The sequence below is a fragment of the Pyricularia grisea genome (genome assembly GCF_004355905.1).
Source record: "Pyricularia grisea strain NI907 chromosome V map unlocalized Pyricularia_grisea_NI907_Scaffold_6, whole genome shotgun sequence".
Taxonomy (NCBI): domain Eukaryota; kingdom Fungi; phylum Ascomycota; class Sordariomycetes; order Magnaporthales; family Pyriculariaceae; genus Pyricularia; species Pyricularia grisea.
In genome coordinates, this window is record NW_022156719.1 from 1,911,599 (window position 1) to 1,930,016 (window position 18,418).

An 18,418-nucleotide genomic window follows, 5' to 3' on the forward strand; every position below is an offset into this window, starting at 1 on the left:
GGCCAGAGATATGGGGTCTACACAGGAACAGAAGAAGGGCATTCGGATAGCCATTGACCGTGGTGGAACCTTCACAGACTGCGTCGGCAACCTGAACGGCGAGGATGTCGTTATCAAGCTGCTGTCAGAGGACCCGGCCAACTACAAAGATGCACCACTAGAGGGAATCCGGAGGATCATGTCGCACTTCCTCAAGCGCGATATCCCTCGCGGTGAGCAGCTGGACACCTCGGAGATTGAGTCCATCCGCATGGGCACCACGGTTGCCACCAACGCCCTGCTAGAGCGCAAGGGTGAGAAGATATCCCTCATCGTCACCAAGGGTTTCAAGGATTGCCTCACCATCGGGAACCAGTCCCGGCCAAAGATCTTTGATCTGGCTATCCGCAAACCGGACGTGCTGTACGAGAGCGTGGTAGAAATCGACGAGCGTGTGACGCTCGAGGATTATGCAGAGGACCCGTACAGGACCGCCACAAAAGCAGATGTTAAGGCCGGTACGGCCGAGGCCAGGACGGCTGATCTGGTCATGGGGTTGTCTGGAGAGACGGTGCGGATACTGCAAAGACCGGACGAGGACAAGATACGGCAGGAGCTGCAAGAGGTTTACGACAGCGGTATCAGGTGTATAGCCGTGTGTCTGATGCATGCGTACACCTTCCCCGACCACGAGACAACGATAGGGAGGCTGGCCCGAGAGATTGGCTTCCAGCACGTCTCTCTCAGCTCCGAACTCATGCCCATGATCAAGCTCGTGTCGCGAGCAACCTCGGTCTGCGCTGACGCCTACCTCACCCCAGCGATCAAGAAGTACATTGCCGGGTTCCAAGAAGGGTTCGCAGGCGGCCTGGGTACACGCAGCGTGCAAAAGACGGAGGGCTCGAGGGGCGCCCGCTGCGAGTTTATGCAAAGCGACGGCGGTCTGGTTGACGTCGAGAAGTTCACCGGCCTCAAGGCCATCCTGTCAGGCCCCGCCGGTGGCGTGGTCGGCTACGCCATTACTTCTTACGACGACAACACCCGCATCCCCGTCATCGGCTTCGACATGGGCGGCACGAGTACAGACGTCTCGCGCTACGGAGAGGGCCGCTACGACCACACGTTCGAGACGACGACCGCCGGCGTCACGATCCAGTCCCCTCAGCTCGACATCAACACGGTGGCTGCAGGTGGTGGCTCGCGCCTCTTCTTCAAGAACGGGCTCTTTGTCGTCGGCCCCGAGTCTGCTGGTGCTCACCCCGGCCCGGCTTGTTACCGGAAAGGTGGACCCGCTACCGTCACGGACGCTAACCTGTTCCTGGGGAGGCTACTCCCCGAGTTCTTCCCCAAGATCTTTGGAAAGAACGAGGACGAGGGCCTGGATGTTGAGGCTAGCCGCAAGGTACTACAGGAGCTTACGGACGAGGTCAACAAGACTTCGGAAAAGCAGATGACCATCGACGAGGTCGCCTACGGCTTCCTGACCGTCGCCAACGAGAGCATGACCAGACCGATCCGATCCATCACAGAGGCAAAGGGCCACGACTCCTCCAAGCACCGCCTCGCGTCTTTCGGTGGTGCCGGTGGCCAGCACGCTGTAGCTATTGCCGAGGCGCTTGGAATCAAGCAAGTCCTGGTGCACCGCTACTCCTCGGTCCTCTCGGCATACGGCATGGCCTTGGCCGATGTCGTGGACGAAAGGCAAGAGCCCGAGTCTGCCGTTTGGGCCGGCGACGGAGAGGTTGTCAAGAGTCTCAAGACCAAGATGGAGAAGCTCAAAGACCAGTCTCGTCAAGCATTGAGGGATCAGGGCTTTGAGGACAAGGAGATTGTCTTTGAGGAGTACCTGAACATGAGATACCGTGGAACCGAGTCTGCTCTGATGATTGTCAAGCCAAGCGATGAGGAGGTCGAGAAAATCTACAGCGGAAAGGACTGGGCATTTGGTGAGGCGTTTGTCCGCCAACATCGCTACGAGTTCGGCTTCACTCTGGACGACAGGGACATCATTATTGACGACGTGAGAGTCCGCGGCATCGGAAAAAGCTTCAGTTACGGCGAGAAGACGGTTGACGAGCAGCTCAAGACAGTCCAGCGTAACGAGGTATCCGCCGATAGCCAAAAGAAGCACTCGAGTGCCGAGGTGTACTTTGATGGCGGGCGTCTCGATACCCCCATATTCAAGCTGGAAGATATGGCTGTTGGCGACAAGATCCCCGGCCCGGCAATGCTTGCAGATGGCACGCAGACTATTGTGGTGGCGCCCAAGACTGCGGCGTTGATTCTGCAGACACACGTGGTCATAGACATTGAGGAGGACCAAAGAAAGAACGATGCAGAGGTCGGCGAAGGTCAGCGTGAGGTGGATCCCATCATGTTGAGCGTGTTTGGGCACCGATTCATGGCCATAGCCGAGCAGATGGGACGGGCTCTACAAAAGACGAGTGTCAGCACCAACGTCAAGGAGAGACTCGACTTTTCTTGTGCAATCTTCGACTCGACCGGTGGTCTGGTTGCCAACGCACCTCATCTGCCAGTCCACCTGGGATCCATGAGCACATGCGTCAAACGTCAAGCCGAGATCTGGAAGGGCAAGCTCAAAAAGGGCGACGTCATTGCCACCAACCATCCCTCTTACGGCGGAACACATCTACCGGATGTCACGTTGATAATGCCTGCTTTCAACGCCAAGGGCGACAAGATCCTCTTTTACGCAGCCTCCCGTGCCCACCACGCCGACATTGGTGGCATCACTGCGGGCAGCATGCCTCCGCACTCGAGAGAGCTGTTCCAGGAGGGCGCGGCGATCAAGAGCGAAAAGTTTGTGAGCGAGGGCAAGTTCGACGAGGAGCGCGTGATCGAGCTCTTCTACCGTGAGCCGGCAAAGCAGCCCGGCTGCAGCGGGACGCGCTGCCTCGCGGACAACCTCAACGATCTGCGGGCGCAGGTCTCGGCGAACCAAAAGGGTATATCGTTGATCGAGACGCTGATTGAGGAGTACGGCGAGCAGACGGTGGACTTTTACATGGTGCAGATCCAGAACAATGCCGAACAGTGCGTGAGGAGGTTGTTGAAGGAGGTCAGCGCTCGCTTCGAGGGCAAGGATCTTTCTTCGGAGGATTTCATGGACGATGGCAGTCCCATCAGGCTCAGGATCAAGATTGATGCCGAGAAGGGAGAGGCCGACTTTGACTTTGAGGGCACTGGGCCTGAGGTTTACGGCAACATCAATGCCCCTGAGGCAGTGACTTATAGGTAAGCGAGGACTTTTTGGCATTGGTGGTCAGAGGGTACGAGAACAATTATGCTAACTAGAGTGCTACAGTGCCATCATCTATTGTCTGAGGTGTTTGATCTCACAAGACATTCCGCTCAACCAGGGCTGCCTCAAGCCCATACACGTCAAGATCCCGCCCAAGTCGCTCCTGTCGCCATCGGACCACGCGGCAGTGGTAGGAGGCAACGTACTCACGAGCCAGCGCGTGACGGATGTCATCTTCAAGGCCTTTGAGGCGTGCGCCGCCAGCCAGGGCTGCTGCAACAACCTGACCTTTGGTTTCGGCAGCAACCAGGCCGGGCAGGACGAGGTCAAGGGCTTTGGCTACTACGAGACCATCTCGGGAGGCTCAGGGGCCGGACCTACATGGGAGGGCACCAGCGGCGTGCACGTGCACATGACAAACACGCGCATCACCGACTCGGAGATCTTTGAGAGGAGATACCCGGTGCTGCTGAGGGAGTTCTCCATCAGGCCGGGATCCGGCGGGGCGGGCCAGCACCGCGGCGGCGACGGCGTCATCCGAGACATCGAGTTCCGCATCCCGCTGCAGGTCTCCATCCTCAGCGAGAGGCGCGTCTACAAGCCGTACGGCATGGCGGGCGGCGAGGCGGCAGAGTGCGGCCTCAACCTCTGGGTGAGGAAGGTTGCCAAGGCAAGCTGGGAGACCTCACTGAAGCAGATCCAGAACGGCGGGTCTGGTAGGGAGGAGGAGAAGCAGGGCGAGCAGCTCGAGTACGAGGAGAGGTATATCAACCTCGGGGCCAAGAACAGCGCCCCCATGAAGGCGGGCGATAGGATAATAATCAACACGCCGGGTGGTGGTGGTTGGGGTCCTGTGGGCACAGACAAGGTGTCAAATAGGGAAAGGGACCCCGAGGAGAATTGGAAGAAGGGAAGCCATGCTGCCAGGGAGGAGATGGCGTTGCAGGCATAGATTCTTTTTTTTTTATTTAGCCAGTTACTTTTTTACGTGATCTAATGGGATGATATCAGGGCACACTGTATTTTCGAATGTGAGCAAGAGGGCACATTATTTATTTATTTTGGACCTCCATCTGGATGAAATACATGGAAGATCGGCTTACCCTCCAGGAAAGGGTGTCGTCTGACATGCTTTGAACTATCATAGGCTGAAAGGGTTGATGAACCAGTGCAGACATAACATGGTCTTATCGAGATTAGCAGGCATAAGCCTGGCTCATGATTTATCCAATCTCTAGATGCTATCCACATTCATGTTACCTAGGCACCTTAGCAACTTAGGTGCTCTCCACTTACACCGAACATGATGACCTGTGGATTGGGAATTCGGTGCCTAGTCTCGCCGAGCTTACAGCGCCCCGCACCACCCCGCATTTGTTGTAATTGGGCCTGATGTACTATGATTTACAGGGCTTTGCAAGCAATAAACGCCACGGGCTTGGCTGCAAAAGACTACCTTCAATGGGGAAAAGAAAAAAAAACGTCATCTTACTCCGTACCAAGACATTCAACATCTTTCCCCTTTTGTTTTGAGGACAACACAAACAAACAAAAGCAATCAATCATGCCAGCCCTATCGGACGAAGAATGGGCCGAGATCTCCGGGGAGATCCCGCAGGCGTCGGACCCCTTCATCCAAAAGTACCTCCAGGGACGCGAGGAGCTCGTGTCGCAGGAGCAGCGGCAGCGCAGCGACTACGCCTTCAAGCAGTCGCTGTCGCCCATCGCGCGGCGGGCCTGCGCCATCGTGGAGCGGATCCGGCGCGAGGAGAATGGTAGCGTGTGGACGACGGCGCTCGAGGAAGAGGTCGCCGAGCGGGGGCACGTCTTCCCCGGCATGATGTTCGGCCTCGCCAAGGACGTCATGGAGACGACGCAGCTGTGGAGGATCGTGCGCCGCATGCCCAAGGGCGCGCTCCTCCATGGTCACAACGACGCCATGGCCGATTTTGACTTTTTGATCGCCGTCCTGCTCGACACCGAGGGCATGTGCGTCGCCTGCCTCGAGGGTGGGTTGGCTACCGCCCAGCAGAGGGAGGAGAGGATACCCGAGTTTAGGTTCGTCAAGAACCCCGCTGCGGACGTAGAGGCTGCGTCGTTGTGGTCCGACGACTACAAGCCGGGGACGTTTGTGCCCATCGCAAAGGCGGCCGACTCCTTCCCTGGCAGCAACAGCGACGGAAGCGGCGGCGGGAGGACGGCCTTTACGGCATGGCTCAAGTCTCGAGTGACGTTATCCCGGACCGACTCGACGGAGCAGCACCACGGGCAGGACCACATCTGGCGCAAATTCATAACATGCTTCCAAATCACGGGATCCATGATGCACTACGAACCCGTCTTCCGGCGCTTCCTCCGTCGGGTCATGACGCTGCTGCACGAGGACGGCGTGGCGTGGGCCGAGCTGCGGCACACGTGGCCGCTCGACTACCGACGCGAGGGCCGCGAGGAACCCGAGACCGACTACACTCACATGTTCACCGTCATCGACGAGGAGGTCGCGGCGTTCAAGCAGGCCAACCCGGGCTTCTGGGGCGTGCGAATGATCTGGTCGTCGCTGCGCAGCGCCGACGAGCGCACCATGGCCTCGGACATGATGCTATGCGTCGAGACGAAGCTCGCCTTCCCGCACCTCGTCGTGGGCTACGACGTCGTGGGCCAGGAGGACATGGGCCCCCCGCTCAAGGACCTGCTGCCGAGGTTTGCGTGGTTCAAGAAGCTGTGTGCGCAGGAGGGCGTCAACATACCATTCTTCTTCCACGCGGGCGAGACGCTGGGCGACGGGACGGATACGGATCAGAACCTGTTCGACGCGGTGCTGCTCGGCACCAGGCGCATTGGTCATGGATTCTCGCTGCACAAGCACCCGCTGCTCATCGACCTGGTCAAGCAGAAGAGGATCCTGATTGAGAGCTGTCCGATTAGTAATGAGGTGCTGCGTTTGTGTGGGAGTATATTGTCGCAGTAAGTTGTGTTGTGTTCATTGACTTGTAGCCATGTCCCTTTTCGCGTCAACTGACATCATCTGATTCCATACAGCCCCCTCCCAGCCCTTTTGGCAAGAGGAGTCCCCTGCGCGTTGAGCAACGACGACCCGGGGATGCTGGGCCAGGACACTGCTGGTGCTACGCACGACTTCTGGCAGGCACTCCAGGGCTGGGATAATCTAGGGCTCGGTGGGCTAGGATCTCTCGCCGAAAATAGCATCCGGTGGGCCGCCTTTGAGGACGAGACGGATGCGCAGTGGAAGAGCAGTATACAGCAGGCATCGCTTGGCAGCGGTATAAAAGCGCAGAGGTTAAAGGAATGGGCGATAAAGTGGGAAGAGTTTTGCCTGTGGATTGTCGACGAGTATGGTGAAAAATACGGAGATGAATAGGTTGGGCTCTCAAGCATCTGTATAATAAAATGAATGTCTATTGTGGATGGGTTGGGATGGTTTTGCGTACTAAAGACATTTATATTTATATCTATGAGTTTTATGTAATTGGACATGGAAACACAAGTAAAAAAAATAAAGGGAAGAAGGTAAAAAAATAAAAAAAAGATATCTACACGGGATACGCTGGACTGGGACTGTGGTCAGTGTGTCTTCATTTTCTACGTGTATAACGTAGACCTCCGGACTGAAGTATGGAAAATCTCCCACGCCGACTTGGGCTTGCAGGCCCACACCTTATTCTATTAATCCGGTCACGCCAAGTTTGCTGCATGGTCTCAGCCTTGAGGAAACGACAAATATCGTTTTATAAAATTGGCAAACCCTTTTTTGTCGAGCTGTTATGCAGAACCTTCAAAAAGGCCGCCCAGATGCAACTAACTAGTCTTGTCTTTAAATGCTTCATGGGGAACATCTATCCGGCAATAATAATTTCGCGTAGCTGCACTCAAGACGCATTCTTGCTTTGTTACCACAGCTGACTGTCTATATCTCTACCACAATCTTCCCGATTCCTCTACTTACGCAAGAAAGCATAGACGTTGATTTTTCATCCTTTGTAAGCGCCGACCCTCGATGATCAACGCTGCCTTCTTTCAACGTCAACTTGCAAGTACCGCAGTTTCCAACTTCGCAGCTTGAGGGGACTTCTTCGATTCCAAACTCCTTCTGCATAACCTCGAGTAGCGTCTCGTCCGGGCCGACTTTGAGCGTCACGCCACCGTTCTTGTTGGCAACCGTCGCCTCGAACGGATCCCCTGATGAATCGGCCTCAAACGCTTCGAAGTGCACCTCCTTCTCATTTATACCAGCAGCTTGCGTCTCGCGCAGCGCCTCGTCCATCATGCCGCTCGGGCCGCAAAAGTAAAGCTGCGAGTTCCAGGTCAAGTTTCTCACTATGTTCCCAACGTTGAGCCTTTGGCCTTTTGTCTTGTCGTAGAGCACAGCTGCGTCGCCCAGCTTCTCGATCCTCTCCCTGAAGGGAACGTCCTCTGCGGAGCGGACGGCGTAGTGCAGGGTTACGCTGTAGTTGATGGCGGCCATTTGTTCAATCATGGGCAGGAAGGCCGTTATGCCGACACCGGCGGCGACAAAGACGTGGCTGCTCGCCGAGCCCACCATGGGCACGCCGTTGGTGAACCGCCCCACCGTCAGCACGTCGCCTTCGTGGACGTTTTCGTGAATGTGCCTCGAAGCGCCCCTGCCCTTTTCTGCCAGCGCCACGCCGAGCTGGAACCGGTTCCTGTCCCCGCCGACTATCGAGTAGGCGCGGACGAGTCCGTTTCCCAGCTTGAGCTTAACGTGTGCGCCGGGCTTGAGCTCTGCCTCTTCGGTGGGTTGCAGGGCCTCGAGCTCGAGGGAGGTGATCCGGGCCGTCTCCTGCCTCTTCCGGACCACGCGGAACTCCTTCCACTGCTTCGCCTCCTCCGCGGCAGTCCGCGCTTTGCGGTCTTTGGACTCGTGCTTAGCCACGCGGGACTTGAAGGCAGTAGCAGCCTCGACTCCAAACTCGGGAATGGCAGCCAGCTCTTTGTTCATGACGGCGTCGGAGGGGTTGCGGTGGAGGTACTCCTGGATGCGCTCAATGGTCCACTGCGGGTGCTTCCTCTCGACCAGCCTCAAGGGGTCGCCGGCTCGGACGCTGCCGGGCCGCAGGACGCGGTAGTACCAGCCGGTGCGGCTGAGGCGCCACGTGTTCGGGGCAAAGTTTTTGAGACGGAAGCGGTGGTTCAGCTTGAAGCAGGGCTGGCGGGGCAGCGAGACCTGGAGGATCACTTCCGGTCCGAGCGACACCACATCCCCAATGCAAACATTACGCTCGTTCATGCGGGAAACGACGAGGTTCTCGCCAAAGGAGCCGGGGACGAAGAGGTCTGCCGCTTCTGGAAACTCGACCTTCCATTTTTGATAGTGTGACATGCAGTCTGTTTCATTGTTGGGTGCAACAGTGTGAAGTTATATTTTTTCTTCAGTAATCTGGCGTCGTGATGACATTATAATTATAAGTATTCTTGTGTGACTTACAGGCATGGATCGCTTTGTCAACACCGCCATGAAAAGTATAATCATGTTCATCTCCTTGTATGCCCATCTCAGTGACAGTGACAGAGCCATCATGTGTGGTTTTGAAGATTCCAGTCATGACATTGATGCCATCAAAACTGCGAAGCTTGCCTGAGCGTACTTCGAGAACCTCATCTTCTGTAACTGGTAAGTACAGATCGAAACCCGTCTCTACGTCGACGACCATGATTTGTGAGACGTTGACTACTGTGTTTTCTCTTTTTTCTTTTTCTTTCTTTTTTTTTTCCTCGTCCAAATGGGGGTTAGTTTCGTATAAGAAATCAAAACAGACCAATGAGGTCTCGGAATATTTTTGACAACTTTTTACAGTCCGGAATGAAGAGGTTGCACTAAAGTGTGATGAATCAGATCATTTGATCGTTATAGATTATGGTAAACAAAGTCGTCACTTGCATCACATGAGGTCAAGGTGAGGAGGTTGAAGGGTGGACGAGTGAATTGATGGATGCTAGGTGTAAAGTAGGTATTGTTGGTTGCTTTGATTGGTTCAACCCCGCGTTTAGCTTGAATGTAGCATTTGCAAATGGGTGGGCTTGCACGTGCTGGTTGAACCACCATGGGTTATAATTCTCGAACTACCTTTGCTCGTTTACATTGGGATATTCGTTAAAGTGAGGTGCCTACCAGACATACAAAACTTCAAAATGGGATTGATTTGCATGCCTTTTTGCACTTCATGTGCAGGTTGTATTGAACCCCTGGTCATTAAAGTGCATTTCTCATCCTCGGAGATTAAATATGCAAAATCCTGTTCTCTCATGTTGGTAAGGCTCGAAAGGGAGCTGGCGTATCAGCCTAATACACAGTTATCGTGGTGGTCGTTATCATCATAGGTATGCAGATGGGCAGATGAGCCGCTTTTCTTGGCATACCCAATGTGCGGGATACTCGGTAAAAATGCAATCTCGTGGTCAAGCAGAAATCCGACACTCACCGCAAATATAGGTGAAGGGTTTAGACGAGGCTGGATAATTTCTCGGCTCACATGTGCCGCCATTTGACGTTGTACTAAATACAATGCTGGGACAGTTGACAAATAAAGAGGCTCAAATCCGGGCTTGGCGTAGTTTGAAAGTAAAAATGAGGCGGGATCTCGCAGCAGTACAAATGTCATGACCTCTCTCCTCCTTGTACGATCCCAGCCGCCAAGAAATGTGGCCTTTTGTTGCTGACCGCAAAAGCGATGGTTGCTTCATGGAGCTTGGGGGTCCGCGATCGGTAATGAGTTGGTGGAAACCAACATACATGAATAGAGCTAGCTGCCTATTGGGAAATTGGTTGGGGTCTACAATATGACTAGGTTACTCTGCTATTATGCATCTCGCCGTAAACGGCTCGCCGGTATATACCAATAAGCCGGATGAGATGGTGGCTATGTGACATGGGGTAAGTAATACAACCTACTTCGTAAGAATCTATGCCTCCCGAAAGCGGAGAGTATGCACTTTTAATGATATAAGTGCATATGTATCTGGTTCAGATATGGAAACTATGACTGGTACTGTGGTAGACAAGCCGGGGTGCAGGCCAGTTTTTGGATCCCTGGAGACATCAATAGACTGACTATATTCGGTAAGTAATTGGGCCGTCTTAGGGAAACAAACGGCAAGGCTGTATGTGATGAAACTCGCCATTATCCTCGTGTTACAGTGGTGGCACGTGCAGTATGTGGCTCTTTCGTGCCAATAAATAAATAAATCGTCGGGAAACAAGGTATATTGAGTGGGATTTGACCATCGTGAGGCAGCCGATGGTCCTGAGCGAAGCAAGGCAGAAAGAATAGGGAAGAATTTGGAGAAGCGCAAAAAATTGAGGCTCTGCGATTCTGACTAGGAAGTAGACCCACATAAAACTACGGGCCAATTTAGCCATCCTTATCAGCCATTGGCTTGTGTACTTTCCTGTACCTAGCATTTTAGATTTTACTTTCCTTGATACGGAAGGCATGAGCTAGAATGGCACCGTAGCCCCCCGAAATTCCATCACAATTTCAATCCCGCTAACCAATCCAACAATCACGAACCATGTTTCGTAAAAAACCAAACATCATACTCGTCATCAGCTGCCAACATACTGTGAGCTCTAAGCAGAGCCGCATTCCCACAAGGCCTTGTACCTTGCGCCCATGTTTTCGGTCAGCTGGAGCGCAGCCCGCGCCAGGGTCATCATCCACCAACAGCGGCGGTTTGTGCGGTACGCTAAGGCAGCCGCTTTTGCCATGATTCAGCTCTGGTTTAGCAGCACGCACTTTACTCACCCCGCAAACCAGAACTGCTTTGCTATACCACGCCTTAGTGTATATTTGCGGCTCTGCAGGCAAAAAGACCGAAATGACCAGAACTGCCAACGGAAGGATCCCCGAGCCCCCATTCTCCCCTCTCATCTACCCAAGGGACGTACCCAAGGGGTACATCCAGAAGCTACCTTACATACCTCATCTGCAGACAACCGATTAAGTGTCCTGCCTACCTACCTTGCCTACCTACATGTTTTGTAACTATGTACCCCTTCGCACTGCTTGCCTGTTGTGCCAATTAAATTGCGTAAAAATTACGCCAAAACACATTGCTGGTCACTCCATGTCCTTGAACCTTTTTTGTACTTTCCGTTTCCCACCCCCGACCCCCAATGCTCTCTTTTCAGTATTTCTCTGTACGGGGGTATGATTGAGTGGGTTACCGGGGTCGGCAGTCGAGGAAAGTCAAAAGTATAATATACTCCCAACAGTCCCCCTACAGTTCGAGCCTCCTTGGCCCAGCTGTCTTCCATATCAAGAGGCGGTCGATCTTTTCCTCATCTTCGTCTCAAAACTAAACGTTTGCTTCTTTCCTTTATTCACCCTTATCTTGACATTCTCATAACTTCTTTGTCTTCTTTACAAACTGCCATGTCACATTAATTGTTTCTGTCTTTTTTTTCTTTCTTTTTTTTTTTCTCTCCATCTTTTCTCACAATGTCCATACGTCACCTAGCATGGGAAGTCATCTCCTACATAGCCCACGAGCTCGACGTGGACGACCTTTTCAACTTGTCTCTATCTTGTCGACATTTCCAATGCCTCATTCGTGACAACAACATATGCAAGAGGGTTCTCCAGGTACGCTAAGTCCTCTTGTCTCATACCATCATTGAAAGGCAAAAACAACACGCTGCCTTGGTCGCTACGTCGGACAATCCACCAATGGTCGATATCCTTCATTCACACCAGGAACGAGACTGCAGACCCTTGGTTCCGGATTTCCAACGCTGACGAAACTCACGTGGCGCAGTCGGCCGCCCCATCCGCGCCCGAAACTAGGTCAGCTCATGCCAGTAAAGAGTTTGCAAGAGCTTTACGGCTAATTTTCAAGCGTCGAAATGCAATCTCGTCGGCCTCTCCATACCTTGCCGCTGTTGTCGCCGACAATGCGGAATCATTTGTTTATTCGAATGGGGTTCTCTGCTACATTAGCAAGGGTCTGCTGAGGATACGGGATCTTCATAATTCGGCACCAACCGAAAGCGTCATCGACGTCGGAAAAGTTTTAAATACAGATCACAACCTCTCCAGGACCATCGGGAGCAAACAAAACTACAGTTTGCACATTTTGCACTATGCCAACGGTTTTATTTCTTGCCGCTACGTACCCAAGGATTCACCCGCCAGCTGGCTTATTGTCATCAACCCTTCTCAAGGCAGCGTGCTCAGCCATGCACTTGCATCCTCGCGGAAAATCTTTGTGAGGAACAACGACCGATTTCTCTACTATGGCACTCACTGCGACATTGCGGAGGACGGAAGCAGAAGGTGGGCACTACGAGGCTGTAATCTTCTAGATGGCAAGTGGCATGGCTATTTGACACATCTGCCTGAGATGATCGGGTCCGAAATTGGCACCAACATCTGCTTTGAAATCATTGACGGCTACTTTTATGCGCTTGCAAATCAGGCCCTTTTCGAGAGGGAGGAGATTCGCTGGACCTCCTATTACACATGTGTCCGATTCCCCGTCAATCAAGCCAAACCAAAAAGTACACAGTTGGGTACCATGAAGGAGATTTGGCGGAAATTCCATTCAGAGGGACCAATCGACGACCGATGGAATTTCATCAATCTCACAAAGGATGAGCGCACTGGCGCGTTGGCCATCGTCGAGGGACGCAGGGAGTGGAGGGCAGGAGCCAGCGCCAGCCGTACATACTACACAAGCGAGCTCCCGTTTCCAAGCGAGATGGGCAACGTATCAACAGCATCCGAAAATGCGGTGCCAAATTACACTGCAGGTTCCTTATCCCCCAACACTGCCTCTACCTCTTCAACAGACTCTTCGTGCAGCCCTGCAGATACAGATGATGATGAAGCACCTACGAGCAGATCCCCACATATGGTGCACCCTGGGGATACCGCTGCTACCCTACCTTTGCTAACTCTGAGCAACTCACTCCTGCGGTGCTACCAGTCAAGTTGCCAGACGTATTTGGACCTCGTTAACCACGGCGATTCAGACAAGAGGCAGGGGATAAGACTGAGGGTCGGCTCAAGGAGTCTCCGTCCACATTCAGAAATAGGTCTGCCAATCACACCTATAGACGAAAACCCCCTTTATCCTGACCAGCAGATTAAGAGGCTGTACAAATCGGCAGAAATCAAGTTTTGGCCGCCCACACACTGGACAAACGATAGCCGAAACGGTCGAGACCTCTATGACATTCTCAACCCACAGACGCACAGAGGAGATTTCACAGGAATGTGGGATGATAGATCCATGTGTTACGCAACAGGTGGTCTCAGTAAGACCATTATCTTCATCTCGTTCGATCCTTCCATTCGCCTCGCGGGCATCCGTCCATGGTTTCCAGGACCGCAGGAGGAGAAACAAGGGATTGATCAGCACGTTGCTGCGGTTGGCGACAACGCAGCTGTGAGACGAGAGGAGCGTCTCAACCAATTTCAGCACACCGATGGACTTTCTTCCAAGTGTGCGCCTTTGCGATTGTCAGGGGAGTCCGGTGGGGAGCAATCTCGGATCGATAGGACCACCGAATCATCTCTGGCTGAAGGACGTGTGCTCGCGAAGACGGCATCATCAAAGACACCCCTTCCGACCAACAATGACGAGTCTAACAAGCCAAAGTGGACCTGGGACGCGCATCCAGTGCATACTGGCATCCACAAAGGGTTTCATTTTGCGTTATGAGGAACGCCCAGCAAAAGTAGGAGGCCTCGGAACTGCACTTGCGGATATGAAGTAGCACCTCAGGCCAGCACCGCATGATACCTTTGAAGAACAGAAAACAGAATATGCAATGCACGCAGCCAGAAAAACGAGCTCTGATCTCGAGGATATGGGGCACTCTGTTCCGCAACAGACACATTCTAACCCCGCTCTCATATGCGTCTTTGTCTCGACCGGCCTCAACATAAAGATTGGGGGCCATCGATCCGCTTGTACAAGGCCTAATGAGTTGGCACTGCATGCCCACACAAGTCGGGCGAGCAACAAGGGCGAGGTGTGGTGGAAGCAGTGGGGTACCCTCAGCCTCACCGGGGGTTTGAAGCAGAAACAATGGCAAGATTTCGCAGGAGTGTCAGGTTTAGTTGACAATACTCGCAAGGAGTTGACTAGATTTCGGTCAAGTCTGCCTCAAACTTGGAGCATCCAGTCGAAACTATTCCTGTAAGACATCTACCTGGGACGTGTCTGGCCCGTGAGACTAAACTCAGAAAGAGGGGGGAAACGAAACGATGCATGAAAGCCACGGTCTTGGCTTTTGTGAGATGCGGCAAGGCTTTGGCTCCAAATATTCCCTGGCGATACACAGCCCTGGCCCGACTGCTTCCGGGGCTCTGCTGCGCCTCGATTTTGCTGGTTCGCCATATCGAGGGGAAACTCGACTGCCATCCTGTGCGTCCGTAAGCTACAGGGGGACCGTCTGGGTTGACATATCTTTCTGAAATAATAACGTGTTGTCTGTCATCTTGCAATTCAGATTAAATCTCCGTCTAAACACCGAGTGCCCAATCCCTTTGAAGTCGAGGCTGAATACCACTCATCATTCTAACTCCCGCGGTGTTGGTGAGGGTCTGATCAACCACGTGGCCTGAGCTGATACGTAGCCCTTGTTCTCAACCGCCAATTCTTGGCTAGTACTTATCAAAACAAGCGATACTTTCCCAGTTGCCCTCGTGCCAATCTTGCCGCGTTCCACGACGTCTAGAAAATGCTGATACATCCAGTCTCAAGAAAAAAACGATGCCCAACTCCCGGAGCAACTCCCTTTCTCGACCTTGTCTTTGCCGCGGCTAATTGGCTGCATGCGCAGTTTTTAGCGGCCCTGACCGCTTTTGTTCCTGCAAAGCTGCATTTTTGGCGAGACGATGGCAGGACGCATGCACCCAACCCCAAATGCCCATCCAAGACCTCGTCTATTCTGGAGTTTGGGTCATGTGCTCAAAACGGGAGACCCCTACCCATGGTGTAATTTTGAAGGCAGGAACATTCTCATGGCGTCTCCCCAAGGCTCACTGTCATGATGGGCATTGCATACCTACCTACCTACCTAGCACCTATTTGATACTCGGGTCGTTGATAGGCCTTCTGTTGGGATCGCGAGGTTGAGCTAACAAGAGCACGAGGAAAGGCAGGTCTTCCCACGGGGTTGATTTCTCCTTTCTTTTTTCTTTTTCACAAGTCACCAGATAGGAGATGCAAAGGAGCCTCTTTCTCTCTCCGCCCCTCTTTTGGAGCATTCAAGACCCAAGAGAGAAAAAAAAAAACAGGATATATGCGTGGTCCCTAGCCGAGCCGCAGGAGGATCTGCGAAGAGAAAGTAGAGCAAAAAAGAAGCCACCAATATAAAAACACCAAAGAAAGGGAAATCTAGCATGAACATCCTCCCATCGCAGAATTGAATGCAAAGTCCTAACCCCAGATTTCTTTTGTGTTTTTATTCCCAGGGATTTAGCTACTGTGTGATTTTTAACCCCCCATTATTGTGTACCGGGGAGGGTAGGATGAATGGGAGCTAGGGGATATGATGCTGACGGGGAGGAGGGGGATGCCACCACTCAACTTCATACGAATATCAAAGTAGAAAAAAGGGGGCCGGGCTGTGTAAACAGGTCCCGACACTGTGATTGGTCAGGTCGCTTCCTGTGCCGCGCGTGCGATATGTGGCCAGCCTTTTTTTTTTTTTTTTTTTTTTTTTTTTCGAACCCTGACAGAATTCCTTGGCTTGGCCAGCCCTCTCTCTCTCTCTCTCTTTGGTTATTATGTACATGAGATCGGATTGTCCTCATGTCTCCAGCCCAAAAATATACAGTTTTAAACGATTATGTAATAGTGGAGAAGGTTTATGGTTGCCGCACCTTGTACAAGTCTGATATTAATGGCTCATCTACTGTATACATGCCATCGTGCCATACTATACCAGGCCAATAATGCTCCAATCCATATTTCCAAGACCGAATTTGACCCAACGTTTGTCTTCTCTATGATTGCAACTGAACATAGTTACCTGTGTATTCATAGGCATGTGTTAGCAGTATTCAGAACCTTTCGGGTATAGTTGTCCTTCCTTTCCAGTCTCAAGGAGACAAGGAAAAGGAGCTGATTGGGATTCATCTTACCAGGAAACTGCCCAGTTTTACCATTCAGCCTCCCAGTCCACCACTCGTTAGCATTTTGTGTCCGACTGACAATCTCGATTACATCGCCTGCGCTAAAGCTCAAATCCCCCTCCTGCGTGGCCGCGTAATCGTACAGGGCCGTGACGGTCTCCACAGCCGGCGCTGCGCTTAACCTGCTGGGCTTTGGCTTCGGGGGCGGCGGCTTGGGTTTTGCTGCGGCCGCGGCCGCAAGCGAGGAAGCCCCCGGGCTCAACATTGCCGGGCTGTGCTGCGCAAACGTTGCGCTTTTGACCGCGGGGCTTTTTAGCGGCTGTGATTTCACCCCTGGGGAGTAGGGTGGTGGCGGGTTCTCTGCGACGGCAGGTTGCGCCGGCGAGTGTACGGCTCCGTACTTGGGTGTCGGTGCTAATGAAGGCGAAGGTGCCGTTGGTGCCGTCGGGGAGCTGGATGAAGGCCCAGCTGTGAGGAGACCCTGGGTCTTGGGCGCCTCCAGGGCCGGTTTCGGCTGGTATCGCGGTGGGCGCGGCCGGCCGGTGGTCTTGAATTTGACAATGGTGAGCTTCTCAACCTGCTCTTGGATATCGCCTCGCTTTTCGTGGAAAGCTTCTTCGATATCCCTGGTAAGATCAAAATAGCCAATATCGCAGTGTTGCATCTTCTCGTGTAACGTGTAAAAGATGTTGAGCTGCATGTAGTAGAAGGATTGGAAGAGGGGCTGTATGAATTCGCGCTCAAGCGCAAACAGCTTCGGGAGTTCATCCTTAAGCAGGTCGTTGAAGTAATTAAAATCCTGGGTGGACTGTTCAAGGTCGGCCTCGGCCTTGTAGATGTTCTTCTCATCCTTCATTGTTTTCTCCTTTTTGTCTTGCAGTTTCTTCAAGGCGGCGCGGTGACGGTCGTAATCAAGCTGCTTGTGTTCGCGCTTGACAACAGCCTTGCGAATGACCTTGATGACATCTAGAAGCTCGTTGGCCGGCCGGATTACCCTGCTCTCAATCATCTCGAGTTCTGGAGCCAGTGTTTCTTGCAGATCCTTCACAATGGCCTCGTACTCCTCGCAGGCTCGGATGCCTTCGGGTCTTCCCTCGATCTCCATGGTAGAGGGGTCCGACATGCGCCCGCTGATTGGGCGGTATATTTCCGTCATAGCTTTGGAGAATGCGATTTGGTGGTTGAGCATGGCGTTGATGGCGTCGAAATATCTCTTGGACTCATTGTGAAGCTTTTTGGTCTCGGTTTCGAGCTCTTGGAAGCGACGTTCGGCATCAATGTAGACGGGGTCTTTGGTGTGTTCGCCTATGTTGAACTTGGACTTGAACTGTTGGGGCGCCTGTAGCGAGGAGGTTCAAGAATTTAGTAGCCATTTCGGGATGTGTGGCAAGAAAATATATGCCTCGTATGTGTGCATGTTGCAATAGCATCTTCGCGCAAACTGCGCGGCCTCTATGCCTGTCTCCTGTCCGGAAACTCCGGGCCACCAGCCCAAACACCACACAAAATTAAAGTAGTATGGTGACGTACCCGACCTAAAGATTTGGTAAACCCCTTAAAACTCATCTTGACAGTTTGCTTCTCGGTGTATCACTCGGTCTAGGTATACTCAAAGCAAACGAGAAAAGAAAAAAAGTTCAAATGAAGCTGAAGAAAGCCTCCCCCTCAGAGAATAGACTGGGTGAGAAATCGCAGGGTGATTATGTGGTGGTGGAGATCAAGGCCAGGTTCAGCGCGCGCAGCTAAGCTGGTGACGCTTCCAGGTGGCTGAGCCGCGGAGCCGGCGCAATTGTCTGTGGCGCGCTCCGCTACTTGTTTGTCACCAATCGCTGCCTTTTGAAGCAGCTCAGGCCTGATATAAAAGGTGTCGTTTTGTTTTGTTTATGATCATGCAGTTTGAAATGTTAAGTTTGTAGATTTACTAATCAGGTTGGAAGAAAGAACCTGTCGATAGCTTCACTTCTGTTCCATGATTCGATCGAAGAGGGAGGGATGTTACATGTGCTGCCAAAGCTTTGTTGGCGGGGAGGATAACGTCACTCTTGCCATGGCT

At 52.8% G+C, this 18,418-nt stretch overlaps 5 protein-coding genes across 5 annotated transcripts; 3 read left to right on the top strand and 2 right to left on the bottom strand.

The window, feature by feature from the left end:
* Positions 1–10: 10 nt before the first annotated feature.
* PgNI_08527 (uncharacterized protein) lies at positions 11–4,346 on the top strand (the record flags this gene model as incomplete). Its single annotated transcript, XM_031128523.1, has 2 exons — positions 11–3,234; positions 3,305–4,346. The coding sequence occupies 2 exons, from the start codon at positions 11–13 to the stop codon at positions 4,191–4,193; spliced, it is 4,113 nt and encodes a 1,370-aa protein (XP_030979157.1). The 3' UTR covers positions 4,194–4,346.
* Positions 4,347–4,805: 459 nt separating this feature from the next.
* Positions 4,806–6,687, top strand: PgNI_08528 (uncharacterized protein; the record flags this gene model as incomplete). The annotated part of the gene is made up of 2 exons (XM_031128524.1): positions 4,806–6,205; positions 6,281–6,687. The coding sequence occupies 2 exons, from the start codon at positions 4,806–4,808 to the stop codon at positions 6,618–6,620; spliced, it is 1,740 nt and encodes a 579-aa protein (XP_030979089.1). The 3' UTR covers positions 6,621–6,687.
* A 341-nt stretch (positions 6,688–7,028) lies between these two features.
* PgNI_08529 (uncharacterized protein) lies at positions 7,029–9,165 on the bottom strand. Its single transcript, XM_031128525.1, has 2 exons — positions 8,706–9,165; positions 7,029–8,605 (listed from the first exon to the last, which is right to left on the bottom strand). The coding sequence occupies exons 1-2, from the start codon at positions 8,929–8,931 to the stop codon at positions 7,167–7,169; spliced, it is 1,665 nt and encodes a 554-aa protein (XP_030979193.1). The 5' UTR covers positions 8,932–9,165; the 3' UTR covers positions 7,029–7,166.
* Positions 9,166–11,612: 2,447 nt separating this feature from the next.
* Positions 11,613–15,782, top strand: PgNI_08530 (uncharacterized protein). The gene is made up of 2 exons (XM_031128526.1): positions 11,613–11,862; positions 12,035–15,782. The coding sequence occupies exons 1-2, from the start codon at positions 11,719–11,721 to the stop codon at positions 13,940–13,942; spliced, it is 2,052 nt and encodes a 683-aa protein (XP_030978521.1). The 5' UTR covers positions 11,613–11,718; the 3' UTR covers positions 13,943–15,782.
* Positions 15,783–15,991: 209 nt separating this feature from the next.
* Positions 15,992–18,325, bottom strand: PgNI_08531 (uncharacterized protein). The gene is made up of 3 exons (XM_031128527.1): positions 17,896–18,325; positions 16,375–17,704; positions 15,992–16,262 (listed from the first exon to the last, which is right to left on the bottom strand). Exons 1-3 carry the CDS (start codon positions 17,929–17,931, stop codon positions 16,237–16,239), a joined length of 1,392 nt encoding a protein of 463 aa, XP_030978520.1. The 5' UTR covers positions 17,932–18,325; the 3' UTR covers positions 15,992–16,236.
* Between the last annotated feature and the right edge of the window lie 93 nt (positions 18,326–18,418).